Source organism: Molothrus aeneus, chromosome 1 (assembly GCF_037042795.1).
Source record: "Molothrus aeneus isolate 106 chromosome 1, BPBGC_Maene_1.0, whole genome shotgun sequence".
NCBI lineage: Eukaryota > Metazoa > Chordata > Aves > Passeriformes > Icteridae > Molothrus > Molothrus aeneus.
Window position 1 is genome coordinate 17033651 of NC_089646.1, and position 23410 is coordinate 17057060.

Sequence of the window (23410 nt, forward strand, 5' to 3'; positions counted from 1 at the left end):
TGTACTTGATCCTCAGCTGTTCCAATACAGAGTGCAGTAATCACTTAGATCACCACTAAGCACAGACTTTAGCTAAGAGATTTGACTTTCTCTCCAATGGCTAAGACATGGGCATCCTTTTACTGAAGGCTGTTGCAGGTGCAGGGGCAAACAGATGACTGTGTGACCATTTTAAAGAGCTGTGGCTGTCTCCTAAAGAACTAGATTCATGGTGGTAATATGGTGACTTTAAAGCACACAATCCTAAAACTGCTCAGTTATAGGCAGGGTGGCACACAGCCTGTAATGTCAAACAGGCAGTAAAGTGTTAAACAGCTGTTACAAGGGGACTGTGTTGCTCCATCTGAGCCTATGTTTACAGCCTATCACCTGAAAAAAGAAAGCACTTCCCTCATTTGCACTATGATGAAAAGTCACTGGAACAGGTATCACTGGATGATGAAAAAAGGCTGAGTAACTCTCAGAACATGCTTGCCTTGCTTTGGCATTGTACTACTGGTCATTGTTGGAGGCATGCTACAAGGAAATGTCCAAGATGGACTCTGCATTTGACTACTCTTACACTTTTTCCACCTTAAGTGCCTTCTAAATAGCATTCTAGATCCTAATTGATAAGATATTGTGTGTACAACCTAATGTGAGGCATGAAAGTCATTATCTCAGGGTCAGGTAAAGTCAAAATAAATTGCTGTGAAAGCAGCAAGGTGATCTGTGTTTCACTGTGGCTCAGTTATAAACAGGTCACTGGAGCAGCAGCACAACATCTCTTTACAAGATAAAATTTTCTCCCCTTCGTACTTTAGTCACGAAATAACAGAAGTGTTAAGTTTCAAAGCACAAATCCTAACAGTAAAGCTTCACCAGCAGCAGCATTTCTAAATATGAAGCATTAGCAGAGCTGTAAGTGGTAACAGAAGTGGTTTTCAGAACACAAAAAAAAAACCAAAACAAAAAACCACCAGACCCAGAATTCACTGTTCTATCTCATCACTGTGGCAATGAAAAGCCCTTATGTGCAATATTGTGAAAAGCTGCCCTTATGTGGAATACATCCAGTGCTGGCAATTCAGACTCTTTAGATATTCTGTAATACTAAATGTAAGTAAATTTGATTCAGCCGGGTAGATGCTTCTGACTCACTTCTTTCTACACAAAAGACAGTCTTAAAAAGCCATAAAAGACACAACACATTCTCTAGGTACACTCTATTAAAAAGTACAGCATTTCACATGCTGGTTACTGGTGCAGAAAGTCTGTATCAAACAAAGTAAAATTCTACCTTTTTTTGTGACAAGAAATAGTTTACTTGTCAACTTTTTAAGGTTTTCTTTCACAGAGAACCCATATAACAGTGAAGCATTTTGGCAGCTCACCACCAGCTGACAGATGCTATGCTGTTTTTCTTTCCCCTCCTGCCTTCCAGAGGAGCACTATTTTATCAATGCTTTTATCTATCCCTTGAAATCAAAAGGAGAAAAACGTGAGAGGATTCAGTGACTGCATTCTAGTATTTGCACAAGAGGTGTAGTCAAAGTTGAACCATGGAAATCTCAGCCCTCTCAGATGCACCAGACAGTGCTCTTCAAATGTCACCTTGGGAGTTCTACACTTTCACCTCCATGAATTGTTTTATTGCTAAAAGGATTATTTGGCTTCCTGACCTTGGTTTTTCCTCTGGGTACATAATAAATTCCAGAAGCTCGCAGAAGAAAATAACGCCTCTTCCAGGACTTTTTTCCATCTTCTTTTAGGTAAAGGGCCCCTTCAAGCTCTGGCACAATGACAGATGTCCCACAGAAGCTTTCCTGTGCAACAAGAATAATAATGCACAAAATAAATCCATTAAGCACAATCCTATCAATATATAGCAGAAAAATGCTCCCTTGAAAAATAATGACATGTCTTGTGAAGGTGAACATATGAACATGGGGAGTACAGTTACTAGGGAGATGAACACCTTAGACAGGCAAAGGAAACTTTTCCAAGCTAATGCTGGGTGCTCACACATTGATAAAGAAGGCTTGCAAAACCTCCATGCCTTAGGGTCAAGCAAAAACCTAGAAAGGCTTTTAACTAGACATAGATGTGCTCAGTGAAGGCTATAGAACAGAGTGGTTGATACTGTTGTTGGGTTTTTTCCTCTACTACAGTGTTTATACGTTCTGTAGAGAAATACTTTGGTAGAGAGATTCTTTAGAGACTGCTTAGAGCTCTAAAAACAGCTCAATCTCTGCCTTCACTTTCAAATACATGCTAGTGTTTAAAACACTATTTAATTAGATATATTAATTGTTTGCTTGAAGGACTTACTGTTGGGTAATTTTTAATGCCAACACACTTATCACTTAATGTTTTCACTTAGAATTCACCAGGACTTCTGCTGGTTAACATCTGGTGCCTTCATGTGATGCACTCATTTTGCAATGTGAGTCCTTAGTCACCTGAGAAAAGCATTTCCTTTGTGAGCTTTTACCAAACTGCTTGCCTGGAGAACTGCAGTAATCTTTTCTTTCAAACAACTCTGGTTTTCTCTCTTTCAAGTGTACATCTGAAGCAAAACTTGAGCAGGAAAGGCAAGAGATTAAACAGACTTCCTGGAAAAGTGAGCGTGTCTTTTTCTGTTGTAGTACAGCTAATAAGTTGAGAAGTAAATCCACTTCTAACCTAAAGGTAATTGTTTGGTACTGATCAACCTTACTAACAATAAAAAGTCCCAAGGGCTGGCCTAAGAGTGAATAACCTGCATTTTTAACGAGGAGCAGCTGATGCAGAGGAAAGTCGACATATTAAACCCGAGATACAAAGACACCAATGATCACAGAACTTCCTGTTGTTACACTATTTCCCACAAAGAACTACATGTTGTTACTGCAGAGCAGATGCAAAGGGTGGCAGAGTTTTGGTGACATTTGCATCAGCAGCCCAATAATTCGGCTTACCTCCAGCAAAGCCTCTTTGTTTTTATCATTCATTTCTTTGCTTTCTTTCTTCCCTTTGTTCTCCAGGTAGAAATTCTGACAAAGACACAAAAGAAGTTCATGTTCATTATAAAGCTGGCAATACAAGTAACTAGATTGCTACAAACTCACTCAGTAGTTACTGAGTCTTTCAGTACTGAGTACCAATCAGCAGGTGCAAGAGACAGCTGCTTATGGACTTTCTAAGAGATAAGTTTAATCACATCTGCTGCTCATGAATTTTATTCTGAATATAATCCAAAGGTAATACAAGATTGGTTTTGCCCATGTAAATATGGCCTCCAAAAATTTAAACCAGTGGCTTATGTCTTTGGCTGTTTTTCTGGATCGATGGGTTTGGGTTTTAGCACTCCCATTTTCATTGCTTCCTATATGATTACAGGTTGTAGAGAACCTAACATTTGATTGCATGCTGCTATACAATGAATGTAATGCAGTATCAAAAGGCTAGAAAGCATTTTCCCTACAACCCAATCTGGTAATTTGCATGCTTTGTATCTTACATTCTGGATATAACTCAGCTGTCAGTTTTTAGTTAAAGTGCTTATATGCCAAAGCCTTTATCCAAAGTTACTACCTGCTACTTTTGTATCCCTGCTCATCCTCTTCAAAATACTTTTATGCAGTGAAGAAACTGTTCAAAAATCTAGAAGAAATCTGAAGAAGTGATCACCATGATACCTTGGCACATGTGCTTCAGCCTACTGAAAATAAAGCCTGCACTCCTCTGTTTGTGTGACACTGCAGCTGCCCTTGGAAAACCCAATGCCTACCTGCCCCACAAAAAAGGAACCACAGAGCCTCAAGGACGTGTTCACCCAAAAAAACAAATTCACCCACTGTTAAACAGCAATAACCAGTCTGCATTCATCTGCATTGTACAGATGGACAAAAGGACAGCACTTGGACTTATGTGCAGATTCTGACAAGTGGGAAGGATGCTAGGACTTGTGTGCTGGAGCATGTGCAGTGGCTTTGCTCCACAGCAACCAGGGCCAGACAAGCAGAGCTGGCTGCCTGCAGACTATAAGGCAGTGAAGGAAGCAGGGAGATCAAGGATGGAAGTAGCATTTGGATCCACGGCCTAGAGGCCAGAATAGTTACACTCAGAGTTCTTGTGGTTTACAGTTTTTCAATTTATCTGACTTTTCATCTGTATTTTTTCATGACTTAAGACTATGAAAAAGTGACAACATGTTTACATGCCTAGAACTCTTTAACACCTAAACTGCAACATCAATGCAAACATTACCAAAATAAAAAATACCAAAAATACCAAACAGTACCAAAATACAAGAGAGAAGTGAGTAACTAAAGGAACAGGCTGTTGCCATAGTGTAACAAATAAACAAACAAGCAGCAAATCTGTCCTGCCAGTAGACCACATTTACAGCTGTGCAATTTATCTGAAGTGAAACACTGCTCTTCCACACAACCACATCTTCTTTTCCAAGCAGTGCTGTGAACAGATGTCTGCCAGAATGCAAGCCTCAGAGCAGACCGCTTTTGGAGGGGCACCAGGAGAGGAAGCAGAAGAGTCTGGATCTCAAAACCAGTTCTTTAAAAACTACCTTCTTAGAAGTTCACATTAAGTCATGGGAGCTCAGAAACACAGACACCTGCAATGTGGCCTATGCTGATGCCATGTCTACCGTGTGAGAAACTTTAACATTCAATACAATAGACAGTTATCCTAGGAAATGCAGCTGGCTTCAGACTGCCTGGACAGAATTTTAGTCCAAAGCTGTAGGTAAGCAAGCACTAAGGACCACAGCTCTTCAGTCACATCTAAAGACAATATTCAGAGTGGAAAAAACCCAAAATCAGCTCAAAACAAAACCCACTTAAAAGTTCTGGGCAGCTGCAGTCCAGTGATCTGTGCTTGTGCAACAGTTCTCCTTGAGAGGCAGCACCACTGCAGAGGGCACTGCTAAGCTGGGTTGGGCCTCCAGACCTGGGGATGGATTTGGAAAGTACAGGGACATGCAAGCTGTAAGGCTTCTTCTCTAGATCATCATAAAGACATAGTACAACCACTAAAATACACAATGAAGATTTATCAAGGTAAGTACACTTTGTCTCAACAAGGCTTGGCTCATCAACTTTACTACTAGTGGGGAGAGCATCCATCTGACTAAGTCAGCCTTCTGTGGATTGATAATACAAAGCCAAAGCTCCTCTGACTACAACTGATTCACATTGAGGCATCTGGCATTTATTTGGCAGAAGCCCAGACCACCCTGTACTGAAATAATCAATCCTAAAGAGAGAAAGTTTGTAAGAATATCCATGCTGGATCTCTAATGCCACAGCTTTTTCATTAGGGGCTCTGTCACCTAACCCAATGTTACACAGATGTACACTGCTGTCTTTCACCAGTCAACACACACTTTATTTATTACTGATTACCTCCTTTATGTCTCTTTCCTGAAATCTGGAAGTACATAAATACATATTTGTCAGTGGCTGAAAAACTGGGGAGCAGACTGAACACTGTACTTGTTTCATTACCGTGTGGTCTGCTATTTTTGATCAGAAGCATTCATCCTAGAGGAGGCAAACCACATGTGTCCAGAAGAGGTCATTTCAAGTCCAGTAGCCAAAGGCCATGATAAAAGGCAGGCTCTTTCCTGTGTGAGGACACCACTGGGAAATGCATGTTTGGTTTGGGATGTCAGGTCATTAACGGGACAAGATGTAGCTGCAGGGCAACTTCCTACATATATCTACAGATCTGAGAATTAACAATTTCTTACATTCTAAAGATAAGGCTATGCATACAACCTTTCCACTTAGGGACATACCCTTCTCCTTTTGTGTGGAAAGGCAGGTAAAAAAATAATCAGGGTGTATCTCTCTGCTCTGTATAATGCTCAAACAGTGGAAGATAGAAAGTGTTTTCAGTAGTGTCCAAGAACATCTGTGTTGGCATGTAAGCAAAGCAAACCTGGATCATGATAAAACAGTACTTAAATACTGCACTATCAAACTTTCTGATTGGTGTTCATATCTCTATACTCAAAAAATGAATTTCCTAAATTAAATAGCACCTCTTTCACACCTTTCACTTTTTTTCATTCACAGACCCATCCAAGTGGGAATGCAGCAACAACTACTTGTTGCATGGCAAAAAACCAGGTGGTCCAAGACAGCATGCTCCCTCTGCCTCCTCTTACACTTAAGTTGTATTTTTGCTTTCAAGCTCTTGAGACTGGTTTTCCAGATCTGAAAAATCCACAACAGCACAGATCAAACAGTGTGCATAAAACAAGGCAGCTGCTTCATACTCATGACTAGTTTCTTGGAGCAATGGGCTGCCTGCTTATGCTCATCCAACCTGCACCCAATATGAGGCAAGAACCAGCCAGGTCCCATCCCATTTCAGATCATTGCAACTGCTACTCAATGCAGCATGGTTTGTGCAGAAAAAATAAAACAGAACAAGGTCATATCTGCAACTCATATCATGGTGTATCCTCTAGGAACCTGCACATTAAAAATATTAGAAGATGCCTATAATTGCTCTGAAGATCATAACAGTAATGAAATACAAGAAGCTAAAGGCAAAGCTCTTTTGAAACCCCAAAAAGAGAGAGACATTAAGATAACAGAACAATGGGAGTACAATGAAAAACACCTCCCTTTTCTCACTTCTATTTCTTTGCACTTTTGCCAGCATACTCAATAACCAGGTTCCCTGTCACCTTTTTATGTTTCCATCACTGAGTAACAGTGGAGACAAAAGGAAAACCTTGATTCATAAATGTGGCCAAGCTGGTGAAAAACAAAAGTGTCACCTGGTGGATAGTAGATAAATATTCAAGCATGAAACTTGCTATAGCTGTCTTGTAATGAAAGCTGTTACAAACCCTTACTCCACCTCCTCCTGAATGCTGTTGGGAACTCTTGCTCTTCAGAAGAAATAAAATATCAATTCAGTGTATGGGTTCTCCATTGGAAGGTGTAGATCTAGCTTTTGGCTTACATATGAGGGAGCAGAAGCATGAAGTACTCACAGTACAGACTATCAATAATTGTCATCAATAATGTCCAATAATAAGAAAACAAACAAAAAAAAGCACACGTAGGTGGCATTGCCTGCACTGTTTGATTTTATCAAAAGAAAAACTACAGGAAATGGAAGTTCATGCAAACAGAACTAAAAGATAGTGTTCAAAGAGCATGACCAGCATTTACAGCAAGGAGTTTAGATTCAGCTACACCTTAAAAACAACTATTTTCCTTCATTTTTCCTTCTTTTATAGTATCTTTTAGCTGAGAATTATTCTTTGAGTTTTTTTAAAAGAGGCGTTGGGACCTGACAACCTTTTTTTTCAAGAGAAAACCAACATCACTCAACCATATGACAAAGCATCACCTTTCCAATGTTGTAAAGGTTCTCTTTATTTTCCCATGTACCAGAATGTATTTTTGTTTCACTCTTTAGTCACAGACTTGTGATGCTCCCTCTCTGCAGATGAGTCACTGATGGCACTCATGGAATAGTCTTTTACTGCAAGTTCCCTGCAGGGTCTATTATATCACAGTGAGCAGAGGGCAAAAGTGTGCCTGCCTTCGTGGCAAGGGGGACACCTGAGAATTTTAGAGAAGCTTTTTCTAAAAGAGATTCCAAGCACTTAAAAAAATATTTCAGAAACAAAGCTGCAGAAAAACTACCAAGTGCTGCATGACAAAAATTACAATCTTCAAAAAAAAAGCCACAGACATTAACTGAGCAACATACTGCCAGCATGTAGAGAATAAATCCTGCATTTCAGAACCTCAATTCCCCCTCAGAAAATGAAAGACTTTTAATTAAATGCTGTTAAATAGGTCTATAACTAGTTCACAGAAAGAAACAATAAACATTGGCCACACACAGACCTTCTTCAGAGGTCCACTTGTTTTAGGAAGGCATCTGCCCATCTTTATAAGATTTTTTTAAAGCACTAATTGTGTCCAATCTTTATGAAGAAAATTTTGTATCACTAATTTGTCTAAGAATAAACTGTAGGCACCTGGTCACCATTGGGATTCGCCTCTTTTTTTTCCCCAGAAAAAGATATGCAAGTTAAAAACCTGTGAGATCCCCACAAAACCCTTCCAACAGAATGAGCATGAAATAAACAAGGAATTAAACTGCTTTAGCACTATGGGTGTGTCAAAGGAAGCATTCTGCAATTTGTGTACTCCCAAAATGAGTTTTATGTGACAGCCTTGACTGAGCCAGGAGGAGGCTGAATATACTGAGCACACAGTCCCAGAGCACAAGATTTCAGTTTCCCTTTGGTTACACCACAATTTCTGTAGGTAGTTAGCCAGGCAATCACACACCCTACCCCCCACAGCTCAGCATTTCTGCTTGGTTTGCCTGTTCAGGGACTCACTGCAGATGTGTATTTTACCATCTTTCAGTATTTAGTGTGAGCTCTGTACAGTGCTGACTACTTTCTGCCACAAAGTGCTGATATGTCTGTACTATTTTCCCCATTCACAATATTTGAGTTTACCACGCCTGACAGATGGTCAGAATTTATTACTGGCAAAATATTTCAAGAGTATGATAGCCACAACTGATCCAGTTTGCTCAGACTGTTCATTTTAGAGCTTACACAGAGGGGCTAAAGCTCAATGACTGCAGACTTGTCCAGATCCAGCTGACACACAAGGACAGACCTACACTTTTGTTTGGTTCTGGTTTAGGTCACGTTTATTGCTAAATTTCATTGCAACCGAAATGCAGTATTGCTCACAGCAGAATATTCATCAAAGTTTTACTTCCTGTTTGAGGAAGTAAAAAACCACTTACCCAAAAAAACACTACTGTGTATGAATCAAAGGTGGAGTTGAACCTCTGCTGCTGGGTAAGTTTATGTGCTCTAGAAAGGAGGACACTTTGAGCTACCATATTGTATTTCCAAACCTGGTTTTGCTGTTTTATATTAAAAATCAACATTAATCCATGTACACTGCAGGATAAGTTTCCTTTTCCTGATTGTGGATACTAATATCAATGAAGGAAACTTCTTTTCCATAGATTTTATTTGAAATACAGGCTCATTCTATTAAAAAAACCAATTTCCTAATGAGCAGCTTGGTGAGATTTGCTGCCAAATTACATATTTGACTCTTTTTTTTCCAGCAATGCTGAATTGCTTATTTATCTCTTGCTGGCCTTAGGAACAAACCAGATGCTCAGTGAGCTAACAGTCAGCTGACATGGGGATTCTGTCCCAGAATCCAGCAACTGCATGTTCCAGGATGTTTGCACATACAGCTTTGACCACATAACACAACAATTTGTGTATATACCTATCTGAATAATTTGATGCAATGCAGTGTGCAGACCCTCCTTTACAAAGTTAAAGTGCACAAGTTACTGATAACCCAATTCTTCTCAGTATAAACAAAATCCAGTAAATCTTCTGTAGCATTCAGTATACCCTTTATGAAGTTTTATGTACAACTGGCAAAAACTGGGCCTTCAAGGCCTTCAATTTATATTCATCAGCAGAAATATTGTAGAAGCTGTAGTAAAACCAAAGGTTTTTAAAGCTGTGCCATTTCACACTGTTCTAAGAGCTGTACCTAAGCAGTGGCTTGTACTACAGAGGTGAACTTCATGCTTCAGTTTTTGCCTCTACAGACAGGACTCTAAAAAAGTATCAGAAAAAAAAAATCAGAAAACTCTGATTTTCAAATCCTTGCATTTAAAATTCTGGTGGGTTTTTTGGTTGAAAATATAAGTTTTGCTTTCTCTGAACTGACAGAGCTGAAAGAAATCATTAATGTAATAGGCAACATGCAGACTAAATGACCTTAGTTTAGACTCTTATCCAAATACCATGTTAGCTTACCTGGGGATTTTTAAATAAAGCATATTTTTGACTTTTTTCCAAAAACAGAATCTTATTCTCAGTGTCTCGAGTCCAGTCTGATAACACTTCAACAACATTTTCATGGTCTTCAAAAAACCTTTCTGGAGAGAGAGAAGATAATGTAAGACATTCAAACTGTTTCTGCCCTCTCCTGAGGCTGCAGAAATTCCTGTGTAAGAATGTAATCATTATCTGATGTTCCCTCACTCAGGGCTGGACAGTCCAGCACTCTTTTCCACTGCACGGATGGGAGCAGAACCTGTCACACACCACATGTGTCCCATGGAAGGGCAAAGCAGCTGCAGAAGACACTTTATGTAGCTGTGCCATGCTCCTGGATTCCTCCTGAATCTCTGTGCTGCTGCTTGAAGACTGCAAGGGATGGAAGCAGTGGCCCACCAGGAACAGACAGTTACACCCATGTATTTCATGGCTTTCTGCTTTTGATTGATTTTGGGGTTTATTAAGGCTTGCAGTACTGCAGACTGGGGGATGGAAGAAGTGATATAGATAAACTTTGGCTAATGAATTAAAAAAAGAAAAGACTTAATTTATTTGTCTTTTTACTTTACTTCTTTACAATGAAGATTTGCTTTTTGTCAGCAGGAAGAATTCTATGCACTGAAAAGAAAATGTTTGGTTTTAAGCAACTGTATTTAAAACCAGAAATAGCGAAGTAGAAAAAATACAAAGATAGAACTAATGTCAAGATATATTGGTTCACCCAGTATCTCTGTAGTTAACCTTACCAGGGATGTTGGAGACCTAATTTCAGCTCTGTCCCCTCCTGATCTGCTTTGAACTCCACTCCTCCACCCAGGAAAGCCACAGGGTGTGCTGAGATTAACTGAGTTAACTCTAAAACCACTTCAGTTTTATTTAGATAAAATATATAAATTGCTCAACATAAAACTCCTTTTAAAGTAAAAGGAATTCAGCATAACTTGACAGGTAATTTTGGAGTGTCCCAACCTGTACTTTTCTACAAATTCAGTACTGAGATAGGGAATTCACCCAGCTCCAATTTTCAGTAGAATTTTGGCAGTTTCCTGGGAACAGCCATACTCCCATTCCTGGTGATCACATCTTTCAATGGCCTAGACTGGCCTAGCATCAGAGGAAGTAACAAAACAAACGTTTTGTAGGCTTTCTTTAACACTTGTTACTTTTGACAAGGGTTTAACACATCCCATCCAACCTCTATCTTGTGAATTAATTAAATTCACAGAATGAGATTAGCTTCAAGACCCATTCACATGTACCCAGTAACGTTTAACACCAACAACATAACACTCCTCATTTAGCAACTGGTACTTCTGCAATGCACTGGAAATAGGAAGCACTATATAAAACCCCAGTAATGGTTTGAAGGGTGACCAGTACCTTATACTTCAAGACAGGCATGAAATAATTCTCAGACAGTTACACTAATTTTTGCCACATATATTTTTGTTTGTTCATTTGCTGCACCAGGATTTTCTTGTATGAAAAATGTGACTTTATCATCCTCAGGGGGGTCTTTTTAATAATTAATTTACCTAAAAAAAGTCAAATCTGGATGCCTATTATAAGACTGCAATAGTCTTTATTGCAATAGATTCTGGTGCACCTACAGCCCAGTGTTACATCGCCATCTCACTACTGAGATTATTTGTGATATTTAACATGTATTTAATTTTAAACTGTAGTTTATTTTATTTACAATGATAATCTTTCAAAATAACCACATATGTAAGACAACCTGTAAAGGATCTTGTGATACAGAAGTAGCTTGGACCTTCAGTTCAGCAAGAATTATTTGCTCAGATTTGCTCCTTAAAGTAAACATAATTTTATTCTCTTTAATACTAATGTGGAAAGCAGGCAGAAAGATGAAGAGCAGAAAAGTTCTGTCTTTGTGCTGATAGTAATAAAGCTATCTAGAGGAGCCAAGAAGTATACTGATGAAAATAAAGAATGGCTCACATTGTTCTGATTTTGAACAAAATTAACTGCATGTTGCTGTGCATTGGAAGCAGAAGAAAGAACATGTACCACCCCATTCATATTGAAACTGCCTTCTGCAAACAAAAAGGCTCCATCCTCATCAGATCTGGACCTGGTAATAGATCACTGCATCAGGAATTAATAGATTTTTCCTTTTTTCTTGAACAAGATACAAGTTTACTTCCTTTAGTATTTTTCTTCTGTCCTGGCTTTTAAAATAATTTTTATTCATTATGAGAGTAATTCCTTACTATACCAATACCCTAACACTAACCAAAATCACCTAGCATTAGCTGGGACTAAAGTAGCACAACTAATTTTCACATAAAAATTCCAACCATTTACCCCTATGTTTGTAGCAAACAATCTCCTTGATACCTTCAGTTTTAATTGCACCATGGGAAATTCAAATATCTATCCAGATTATGCAGAAACACAAGTACATTTGTTTTAATGACTATGGAGATTCAGAAAACAATCTTTTTGTGATGTCATCCTAATACTCAGACATGTTCGTCCAAGTCATACTGGACAAAAAGGGAGCAACTTTCTAAGACAGGAAAACACTCCAAAATTATTCAGTGAGTTTTGTCAGATTTCTAGGGTCAAATGACATTTCCAGTTTTTCTTAGTAAAGATAAGCAGCTACAAAAGAATGCAGCACCATTATCTTAATCAAGTAGCAAGAATAGTTTGGCAGTAAATTTCTGCACCACTCTTGCAAGCAGATGAGCATCTCCTTGCTCATGACCAGTCAGGCTTTTTTCCAGTTATTTTTTAATTTCTATTGTTTAATTTAGCAGAATGACTACACCTGGGGCTCTTTTAAAGTGCAATATTGATTTTTGACTTTATTTGAGAATTTTCCCATCTCTGCTGGGAGACTGAACTGAGAATATTAAAGGCTGTTTGACACCTTCCCATTTCTCTAGGTCAAATGTGACTCTGAAAGATAGTGGCAATTTTTCTTCTCCTTTTGATGTCAATACCTTTTCAGGCTGGCAAATAAAAAGATTGTAAATATTTCACAATTAGGGAATACTGTGTTCTTAATGAAAGAAACCTTGAAGCCTTTTTCAAACAAGACTTATTATGTTGCACAGAACAATTCCTAAGTTTTGCACAGCTGTTTCCTAGTACCTGGAGGCCAGGTTAATTACTCCAGCAGTCATAACTTACCATCAGCAGAGCTGCAGCCCCATCACAGAGCAGTGCCCTGTACACAGCTACACTTGAAAAAACAATTACCACAAATGAAGAGCATTAGAAATGACTGAAACACTTCTCACAGAGTCTTGTTTAATGACATTTGTTTAGCCAGTATGTAATACATGCCTGCTGACAGCACTCCATCCTCTCTTCAAAAAGTGTATTTGAGTACTGGTGTGTTTGGGTTTGTCATCACCTTGAAATTCACATGGCTCCTTCATTTTGTGTAAAATAAAATAATGGAAATGGTGAAAACCAAGGAACCTTCTGCAGGTCCCAGCACAGCTGAATGGACTCATTTCTACAGCACAAATACACCAAACATATTCCTCCAGCATCCCTCAGCTTAGAGTCTGTGATGTTCCAACATTGGGGGACACATGGGCAGGAGAAATGTTAGTATCTCTTCATGATTACCAACACTTACCTGATCTTTTAAGATTACCAGCCCTCTATCTATTTGCTATGTGACTACACCACTCACCAATCTGCAGCTCAGGGTACATCTCATACAGACACCAGTCAACGTTGCAGTCACAGTGGGTTTTCTCAAAGAGATTGTCCAGAACATCCCGTGCCACCTGGCGCTCATCCACCATTAGGGACTTGGTGCTGTTATCATTCATGTGCACCTTGATAACAAGCTGAGAACAAAGTCACAGAACAGGCAGTTAATTTCAGAAGCAGCAAAAGGACTACTCTGAATCTGCTAACACAGATAAGAAAGATAAAGGCTGAAGGTTATTACTGATTCAAAGGCATCCTGTCCCACAGCAAGCTGAGAGAATAAAACAGCTCCAAAATTTTCACATTATAATTTTCCCAAAAATAAAGATCTTTTCTCTAAAAATAAAATTAAGCCTTGTCCTATGCATGATTTCAGGAAAGGTGAAATTGCTATGAAGAAAAAGCAGAAGTTAATCTCTTCTCTAAATCTACTAGATGTGCAATTAAGGAAAATGCTTAATAGGGAAACCAAGTGCAAAAGGACAGAGTGTCCTTAATGCAAGCAACAAATGTGGAAAATTTAGTTTTAAGCAGAAAAAGAATGGAAGAATCTTGCCATGTCAACAAAATAACCTGGAACTGGATTGTACTAAGATGGGCCATAGTCCAATCAATCATGTCATCAATAAGAAAACAGATGAGTTCACAGAATATGCTGAGTTGGAAGGGACCCATCAGGATCATTGAGTCCAACTCTGGCCCTGCACAGGACAAGCCCAAGAGCATTGCTCCATGTGCCCAAGAGCCTCTTGAACCAAATGCTTTTTGAACTCTGTCAGGCCTGGTGCTGTGAACACTTTCCTGGAGGGCCTGTCCCAGGCCATTCCCTTGGGTTCTTTCACTGGCCACCACAGAGAAAAGATCCCCTCCTCTTCCCCTCATGAGTTACTAACTGACCAAATTAACCTAAGACACTCATTACTTCTTTATATGGTCAAGTATTTGTTAAACAAGAAACACAGTGAACTTTCTTCAGAGAGGAACAATGCAAAAAAATGCTGAAGTACCTAAAACGTGATAAAGAACTGGAAGTACATTATAAGAAAGTACTTAAAATGCTCCATTAGTACTGAAAACAGTACAATAATTCTCTATAAGGTCTGTACATTGCTGGTGATTTGGGAGGACTTACCATATTTTTGTTTAAATAGCTCTTTATTTTAAAATGTGTGCAAAAAAGCTTTGGTTCTGTAGAGACATTCTGTGTAAAAGATCATGTAGAAGCAGAGTTATGATCCCCAAGAGAAAATCTACACTATCTCTGAAAAGCAGAAACAAATGTAACAAAAGCCATGAACTTGTTTTGATTCCAATCCTTGTAAGAATCTTCTGTAAAATAAGCATCTGAGCCGTAGTGCAGATTAAACAGAAAAAAGAGGTGTTTTACATGCATAATCTAACATGCTTAAGGAAAAGGGGATTTATGTCTGGTTATAACTGACTGCTCAGAAACATGCATGCAGCTTCCATCTTCACAGAATCACCCAACAGCTGAGACTGGAAGGCACCTCTGGTGGTCCATCAGTCCATCATTGCCTGGGCCACCTGGAGACCCACGGCCAGGACCCTGTCTGATGGTTTGCTACCATCTCCGGGGAGGAGATAACAACCTGCCTGGGAAACCTGTGCCAGGCTCACCCACCCCCACAGGGAAGAAGAGTTTCTTGGTGTTCAGAGCCTCCTGTGTTTCAGTTTGTGCCTGTTGCCTCTGGCCCCATCACTGGACAGCACTGAGGAGAGCCCAGCTCCATTCTCTTTGCACCCTCTCTTGAGGTTTTTCTAGAGATAGACAAGCACCACACAGACCCCTCTCTGCCCTCGGCAATCTCAGCCTCTCCTCACAGGAGATGCTCCTGATCAGCTTCACAATACTTTCTGATCATCTTCCACTGGGATGGAACTCTCTTGAGTTTGAAGGAGGTGATCCTAAAATATTAACCAGCTTTCTTGATCCCTTCTTCCATCAGGAAGTTCCACATGGGACTCTTCCAAGATCTTTGAAGAAGCCAGAGTCTTCTCTCCTGAAGTCCAAGGCTGTGAGCTTGCATTTCACCATCATCCCTGCCCTCTGCCCTCTGCTTTTAATAAAAGAGAGAAAACCAGCTTTCTTGACAATATTTAGGCAATTTAGAATTCAAAAATGACACAGTAATTCCATTATAGTGACATAGTCACAAGATTGAACCTTACTTCTACTGTATGGTTACAAATATTCTGAGGGGGGAAAGAAGTTGGGAAGACAAAGTCTTCCAAAGGAGAATTGCTAACATTACAAGGAAAAGAGGGTGACCAGTGAGCAGTCATAACTTTAGTTACAGAGCTTTACAAAGTCAACATCGGTGAAATCCTCCCAAGACATTCTCTCAGAAGGAGCATTTGTACATGAAGGTAAAGTGTTCTGTGGGAACCACCTCAAGACTGGACATTCCCAAATTTATTGGAAACTTCCATTCTTCCTGGAAGCTCTGCAGGCTCCAACACCCCCCGTCTTCTTTGAGCAGACTGAAAGGTTATGACTGCTTTTAGTTCACATCCATTACTCAGAGTTACTGAACACCTGCAGCTTCTAATTTGTTGGTCTAAAATAATTTCTATTATGCTTGTACATTACTACACTTCTGTGAAAAGATTTAGCAAGAAGACCCTCATCAATTTAATAGGGATTAGCTAAATCCACTGTATCCACTATAAAGAAAAGTTTAATACTCCTGGAATCAGCACAACATTTTCATGCACACTCTGCTTTCTCTAAAGCAACTTATCAGAACAGTGGGTTTTGCCCCAACACTGAAAAAAAGAAGATGCAAAGCTTTCCAAGTCCTGTAAAAATTAAGTCCCTTGGCAGTAGCATTCACCCAGACTTCTCTTGAGGTGGATGACTAGACTCCACAGAGTATCTTAACAGATAAAATATGGAAAAGCCTAGTCATTTTAGTAAGAAATTTATTATTAAGAAGAATGTTAACAGATATTTAGGTGGTAGCTCTTATAGTAGCATTTACTATTTTATGGCTCACCTTTTTAACTTTGGCTTCCTTCAATTTCTCCAGTGCAAGTTTAATTTTGTCAGCTTTAGCCTTTGCTTCTAGTTCTTCCTGAAAAGACACAAGATATTTAGTATACTTCTTGTTAAGTAATCTCAGCAATTTACATTTACTTGAAAAGGGTTGTTTCTTGTTATTTACATCCTGAAGATAAGGCTTGTCACAGCAACTTTCATACACACAGATAATTTCCATCATTCCTTGACCTAATATCCTTCAGACAAAGCTTTGATTTACAAGTCCAATGCTCCCTGCTGCTGCTCAGCGATATAGTTCTTACATGATCTCAATGTTCCTCAAATGCTACAAGAATGCCTGAAAACTGGACTCTTCTATGTTTCTGTACATATAGCTGATACAAAAGAGAAGGTTAAGGAAGATCTAGCCCCAGTAAAATAGCATTGTGGATGCAGCTGCTTGGAAGAAACCCTAATGAGAATCAAGTTACGAGAACTAGAGTTTGTAGGATTTTACTGAAATTTTGGCTTGCAATTGCACCACTTATAATTTGATACTCTGTGTTCAGTACATTAATTTACTTGAATTCTTTGACTTGCCACATATGATCTCTTACTGCACAGATACCTACTGAGAGGAACACCTCCATTAGTCGGGTTTTATTCTAAGAATGGACCTATTCATATTAACACAGACACAGAGCACACAAGTTCATTCCACAATAAGAATCCCAAAAATTTCAGTATCACCCAGCTCTCCTTTTACAAAGCAGCTCTATGAGTATCATCCCTCTTTCTTAATATCAATGACATTTGTGATCCAAGAAGACTCTGGATCCCCAGGTGCTAGGAATTTTAGCTACATGTACCAAATGTAGTACTAGCTGCCTGGTGTTGCCTCTGTGACTGCTGCACAGATTGGGACTGTTCCTTTATGCCATCTCTCCTCCAGAACTCTCCTCCAGTCACATTTGGAGTTGGAAAAGCACATTTTGGACAGCAAGTGAATGTGGTTCCTGGGGCTGCCTTGGACTCCTCCAGTACTACTGGAGGGTTCAGTTTCTTTCCAACTTAACATCCCTGTTGCCTCTACTGAAGACTGTCTTGTATTTGCTTTTTTGCCTCTCTGCTGATTTTTGCTGTCCCTGTTGCTCTCTTACTTTTACAGTTTCCTTTGTCTAAAAGGGGTAGGATTTTGTGCTATACTACTCACAGGCTACCAACTTCCAGTCAAGGACTGTGGGAGAAAGTTCCTGTTCTGCTTCCACACAAGATTTCTGTTACTTTCAGCCTCCATTTGCTACACTAAAGTCCTAATTTTTAGTGGTCTTTGCACCAAGAGAACTTACTGCAACTCATGGAAGATGCACTTGCAGGAAACTAAGCCTAACTAAGCATTGCCATCACTTCCCTGTTACTGAGATATCATAAAATCATAGCAAAGAAAGAGAAAGAAGGTTATCTTATTCATCCCAAGTTGTGGGGCATGTTCAACAGTAGCTAAAGTACTCCCGACTGTCATCCCTCCTGCTGAACTAAACATCTTTTGTTTTCTCACTGCTTCAAGCATGTTTCCTGTTATCAAATTCTCCACTATAAATACCATGCAATCAGTTAAAAATATCTCATTTTCTTTTCTCTGCAGGTGTGGAAATTTGCATTGCTATAGCTCAGCAGTGCTTAACTTAGAGAATCCAAAAAAAGCCTCTGTAGTTGAACACAAGCAGTTGCACAAAGGTGGCTGCTGCAGTGAGGCTGATGGTTGTACAGAGGGAAAAGCACACAGCATCTCACACTCTGACCCTCCCCTTACCACTTGTATGAAGCAAGCAGGAAAAGCATCTTAACCAAAGTGGTTGAGTGTGGTGTGGGCAGGCTTGCTGATGAAAATTTTAGGCAGATATAATTCAGGCTTCATCTGCATGTGTTGAACAGAGTTCTCACATTGTATAATTTGTGTAACAGAGCTCTCACCTGACAGCCTTTCTGGTTTCATAAGCTTTGACTTAATGCAGAAAAAGGAAATAAACTATCAGATGCAAAATTTTAGCAGTGTTACGGAAATGCTTTGACAAGCTACAGGATTTGTTTTCCTGCTACAGGATCACCACCACGTTTTCTGGCTCTTTAAACAGAAGCACATAAAGTCATCATGTCAATAGCAAATGAAAATAAGAACTGCCCTTATTTAGCTTAAGGGCAGTTTTAAAAAGAAATGTCAGAGTTGATGGAAACTTATGAGACAGCTCGATGCTTCCCTGAAAGAAAGGCTGTACTTCTTTATTTTGGCACATCTAAAGGTTAGAAAATAGGAGCTTAATATCATGGCTGCACTGGGAGCTACTGACACTGTTCTTATTTGACTGTGGATAACCAGAAGTGTTAAACACAACTTCAGCCTTGATTGGCTCAAGAATCACTTATCAAGAATCTGGCTAACAGGAACGTGGTTTTTGATGATGCAAAATACATTCCACTTACAGCTGAATTTCATTTTACTGAGCCGAAATGTCATGTCAAAACAAATACTAATCAAGACAATGAATATTAATTTGAAATTGATTCTTTCCATATTAATTTTAAATGGTTCTTACCTCCATCATTCACACTGCAGTCTGTGTAATAGCCCTGTGGGCAATTTTGTGGGCAGTAAGCCACAGTGAGTATGCCATTAGTATTTGAATACAACCTGTATCATAAAATGGGGCACAGGCTGCAGGAAAAAGCCAAACCAATGCCTTAATGAGGAAATAAAATACTGCTGTTATATTCCTTAGAAATACTTCTACAACTTGTTCCTATCCTTCTCTGACACTCCCCAAATCTGGAAAGAGACCAGAGTATCATTAGAGATCAGTCTCAGAGGAACAGTTCAGCTGAGGGAGAAGTGACTTGTGGCTACATATTTTTCATATCGAATTCCAGTTGTGTTTAGCAAGTGTATACTCTTCCCACTCTAAAATCTTGCTTGACTCTCAGGTAATGCACAATGTCAGTTAATAAAGAATTATCTCAGTGCAACATTCAACGGAAAGAAATTCATCATGGCTGATTTCAGTGAGCTTTAGATTCCAGCATCAATAAAAATGCTGCCTGGAAGAGAGGCCTGAGGGTCCATAGTCAGGCTCCTGCCCAAAGCAGGATGGCCACCAACATTAGATCAGGTCAGTCATGATTTTGCCTAGCAAAGCTTGGAAAACCTCCAAAGAAAGGGAATCTGGGATCTCTCTTGATCACCTGTTCCAGGGCTTCATCAGCATCTGAAGTGGAATAAATTTTCCTAACATCCCCTCTGAAACTACAAAGCTACAATAAGTAGTTGTTGCCCCTTCCACACTGATGACCTAACACTACCATGGAAGAATTTGGCTGCACCAGCTTTGCATCTATCCTTCAGGTATGTTTAGGCTGTCATTAGATCACTCCCCATCCTCCTCTGTCAGACTAGACAAGCACAGCACCCTCAGCCTGTCCTTGCTGGCCCCTGATCACTGCCTGATGGCCTCTGGCCATTTCACCAGCTCTCTGATGGACACTCTCCAGAATCTACAGGTCTAGAACAGAGTGCAGTATGCCAGCAGTGGGACTACCAGTGCCAAGAGAAAGGAACAATAACTCCTTAGTTTGCTGGTCATACTCCTCCCAACAGAGGCCAGTCTCCTCCACTGAGATGACCTTTCACTCAAGGTTCTTATCCACTGTGGTATCCAGCAGGATCTCCTTTTCAGCAGGGCTGCTGCTCAGCCTGTCCTTTCCCAAACTGTACAAATGGTTATTACACCCCAGGTGTGGGACCCTGTACCTTGCTGGGTTTCTGAATATTTTGCTGGCTCAGTCTTCATGTTTTAAGTCCCCTTGCATTGAAGGTCTGCCACTGATCCTGATATTCAGTGTCCTTAATTAAAAGCATCCTTAGCACAGCTGCAGGTGGGCTTTTATGTCATCACTCAGATCACAGACAAAACCATTAAACAATATAAACCCCAGTGCTGATCCCACTTGCTACCAGCCAGCAAATGTCAACTTACTAGCCCTTGAATGGCCAGTCTCAGCCCACCTAACTACCCACCCTTCCAGACCACACCTGTCAGCTGACAAACCAGGCTACTTAGAAGTTTGGTACTTCCTTAAAGACCACGAGTCTAAATCAAGATGGGAAATTTTTGAAGGAAATGGATAAAACTCATCTTGATAGCATCTCTTCTATATCAGTCATACTAGTTATATAAAATACTTCAGCTTTTGAAGCTGTTTAGCTGGTATTCTGCAAATGCTGATATTCCTTTAAGACAGGAAGTGAACTATTATCTTTGAGACGCAGAAATGGCAAAGCTTCTCCCATGTTTATGAGTTTCATTCTTCAAACAGCGTTGAAAGGTTCTATGCATCAAATCAAGCTTTATCTAGTGAATCATTTTTTATGTCATCAGACATATCCAATTTTCCTATGCAATTTTCTGTTCCTTTTGCTGAGTATGTCTGCTGTATGATTCTAAACACAGGGGCAGCAGTGATGTTGAGGTGATGCATATTCAGTTCACATGGGCTTTTAAACAGCAATGAATTGACCACGGTTTTAAGGAAAACCAGCTGATACTTTTCATGTTCCCTAAAATATTTCCATTCCCTAAATGTAAACACCTTCTCTCAGTCATAATTACTGTGAACATATACTGAGAAAGAGATGTATTTGTGTATTTCAAGATTTCAGATTCATTTTTTGGGGGGCTGCATCACTCTTTTAATGCTTTCTCTTCTCACAGGACTGTGAGAGGGCAGAATTCTCACATTATCTGCCTCCCTGAAACCCCACGTCAAAAAAATACTACAAATATCACATTTTATTTCAGTTGTAAAAACAGCTCCACAAGAAACACTAACATGAAGGAGCTTGTGGTAAATCTGAAATTTTAGATACAGGTAAACCAGTTGCTCTATTTATAACTATATCTATTTATATACTATTTATCTAACTATCTATTTGTAACTATAAATAGCTATAAATAGTTACCTACTGATAACTTTGACACCTTCTAAGAGCATACGTCCCCCATTGCAGATAGTCTTCATTACTTCCTTTCAAAGGCAAACCAAGAAGAGCAGTAATTCCGTGTTAGGACCAGGAGAGGTACCTCTTGAGCTTGTCCCTGGACCTGGTCACCTAGCAAAACTATCTACGGCAAATGTTGAGTTTTCCACAAATGCACTGCTTTTCCTATTGCAACAAATCACTTAGGCCAGGGATGGAGCTGAGAAGCATCCACAGAATTTTCTCATCAGTACAAATAGCACAGACTGCAATGAACACACATAATGACATCTTCACAAAGTGGAGATCATTGGCCGTGCTTTGCACTGATGCCAAAACCAAGCTCTCTATAAGAAAATATTAATTGATCAGTGCTTCTTAAAAGAATTCAGTGATACATTTCTGTTACAATAAACCATTTGCAATGATTATGCCTGCATTGGGCTATCAAAATAATGACTAGAAAGATGAAGGAATGGGCAATAGGTCAAAGAACAGGCAGAAACTGCTGAGGCCACAACAGTATAAATTTCACTCCTGATTTCACGCACGCTTCATCATTGCAGAACCTTCCCAGGATGCATCTACCTGGGAGATCCACCGGTATTCCAGTGCCAAATACCACTTGCAAAATGACAAGAACTAGGGAATGTTTAAAATAAGGTTTGACCCAGACTTACCTGAGTAAGGGGCTCAGGAGGAGGTGGTGGCGGCGGTGGCAGAAGTTCCGGTTCAGGGTCTGGAGGTGGAGGTGGAGGGGGCAAATCATCCCCAGACTGTCCAGTAATGGTAACATAGGGACTTACTTTAGAATAAATGTCATTATTCAAGCCTGTTGAAGGCTGAGTGACTCTGCTTTGCTGGTTGCAAGAAGAAGCTTTCTGGGCTTGTGAAGTTTTCTGTTCAACATCATTAAGGTCTGCTACAAGGTCAGCCATTAAAGCATCCAGGTCTTGGTCCTCTAGAGAATTTAGGGATTCTGTAAAGAAAATCACTAAATGTGTCAGAGAGTGAGAGCAATGCAAAGCACTGTTTCCAGTTCAGCAGAGATTAAATTGCAGAAGGCATGGTTACAGGGTCATAGGAAAGGAAACAACATTTTACATGGGTTCAAGAAACAAACGTGCTTTCGAAGCAGCCATTAATCTGGTCACACAAGTTCAGAGTACCAGGAACTCTAGGAATAAAAACTAAACAGGACAGGAAGCTTCAGTTCCAGTGGCACAGTCTCAGGCCCTTATGATGTTACAAATATGGCCCTGATCCAGCAAGGTCACTGGGTACATGCTTAGTGATATGAATGCAAGAAATTCCATGAGCTCCCATCACGCTGTAAGCACATACATAAATGCTTAGCAAGTTCTGGAACAGCACACAACAAACCATGTAACTGAGGCCTAGATCAAGAATATCTCCACATATTATTGCCATTCTACAACCCAAAAATTAAAATGAAGCAGAATCAAAGAATGTTAAGAGACAAGAAACTGCATGGTATCATCTGCAGCACAGCAGTAATTGTGTGATCTGTGACACATGCTTTTGAGGCTCCTTAAGCAAGGAACAAACAAAAAAGTCTCTTTTAAAAGTGACTAATAAACCAGATAGAAACATTGTAACTTTTTCTTTCTGATTTCTACTGACAGAGTAGAAAATAAAATCCTATACCAGAACTCCACATGAAATTTGTGGCTGTTTGAACTAGCCATGGTGTAAAGAGATACTGTGGAGTAAAACCCTGTAGGATGCTTAAGCTTTCTAGAAGAGAAGGATTCTTTAAGATTGAACAGAGTCAGCGGTTTAAATCTCTTTAAAGATTCCA

The 23410-nt window shown here is 39.7% G+C and overlaps 1 protein-coding gene across 1 annotated transcript in view; it reads right to left on the bottom strand.

Annotated features, from left to right (window-relative positions):
• APBB1IP (amyloid beta precursor protein binding family B member 1 interacting protein) overlaps positions 1-23410 on the bottom strand; it is a 65119-nt gene that overhangs the window by 24082 nt on the left and 17627 nt on the right. The window contains exons 4-9 of the mRNA XM_066552008.1: positions 22269-22567; positions 16576-16653; positions 13536-13695; positions 9836-9957; positions 2940-3014; positions 1662-1805 (exon numbers count right to left, since the gene is read on the bottom strand). Of these exons, the coding sequence (XP_066408105.1) occupies positions 1662-1805; positions 2940-3014; positions 9836-9957; positions 13536-13695; positions 16576-16653; positions 22269-22567 (878 nt within the window). The remainder of the gene's footprint in view (positions 1-1661; positions 1806-2939; positions 3015-9835; positions 9958-13535; positions 13696-16575; positions 16654-22268; positions 22568-23410) is intronic.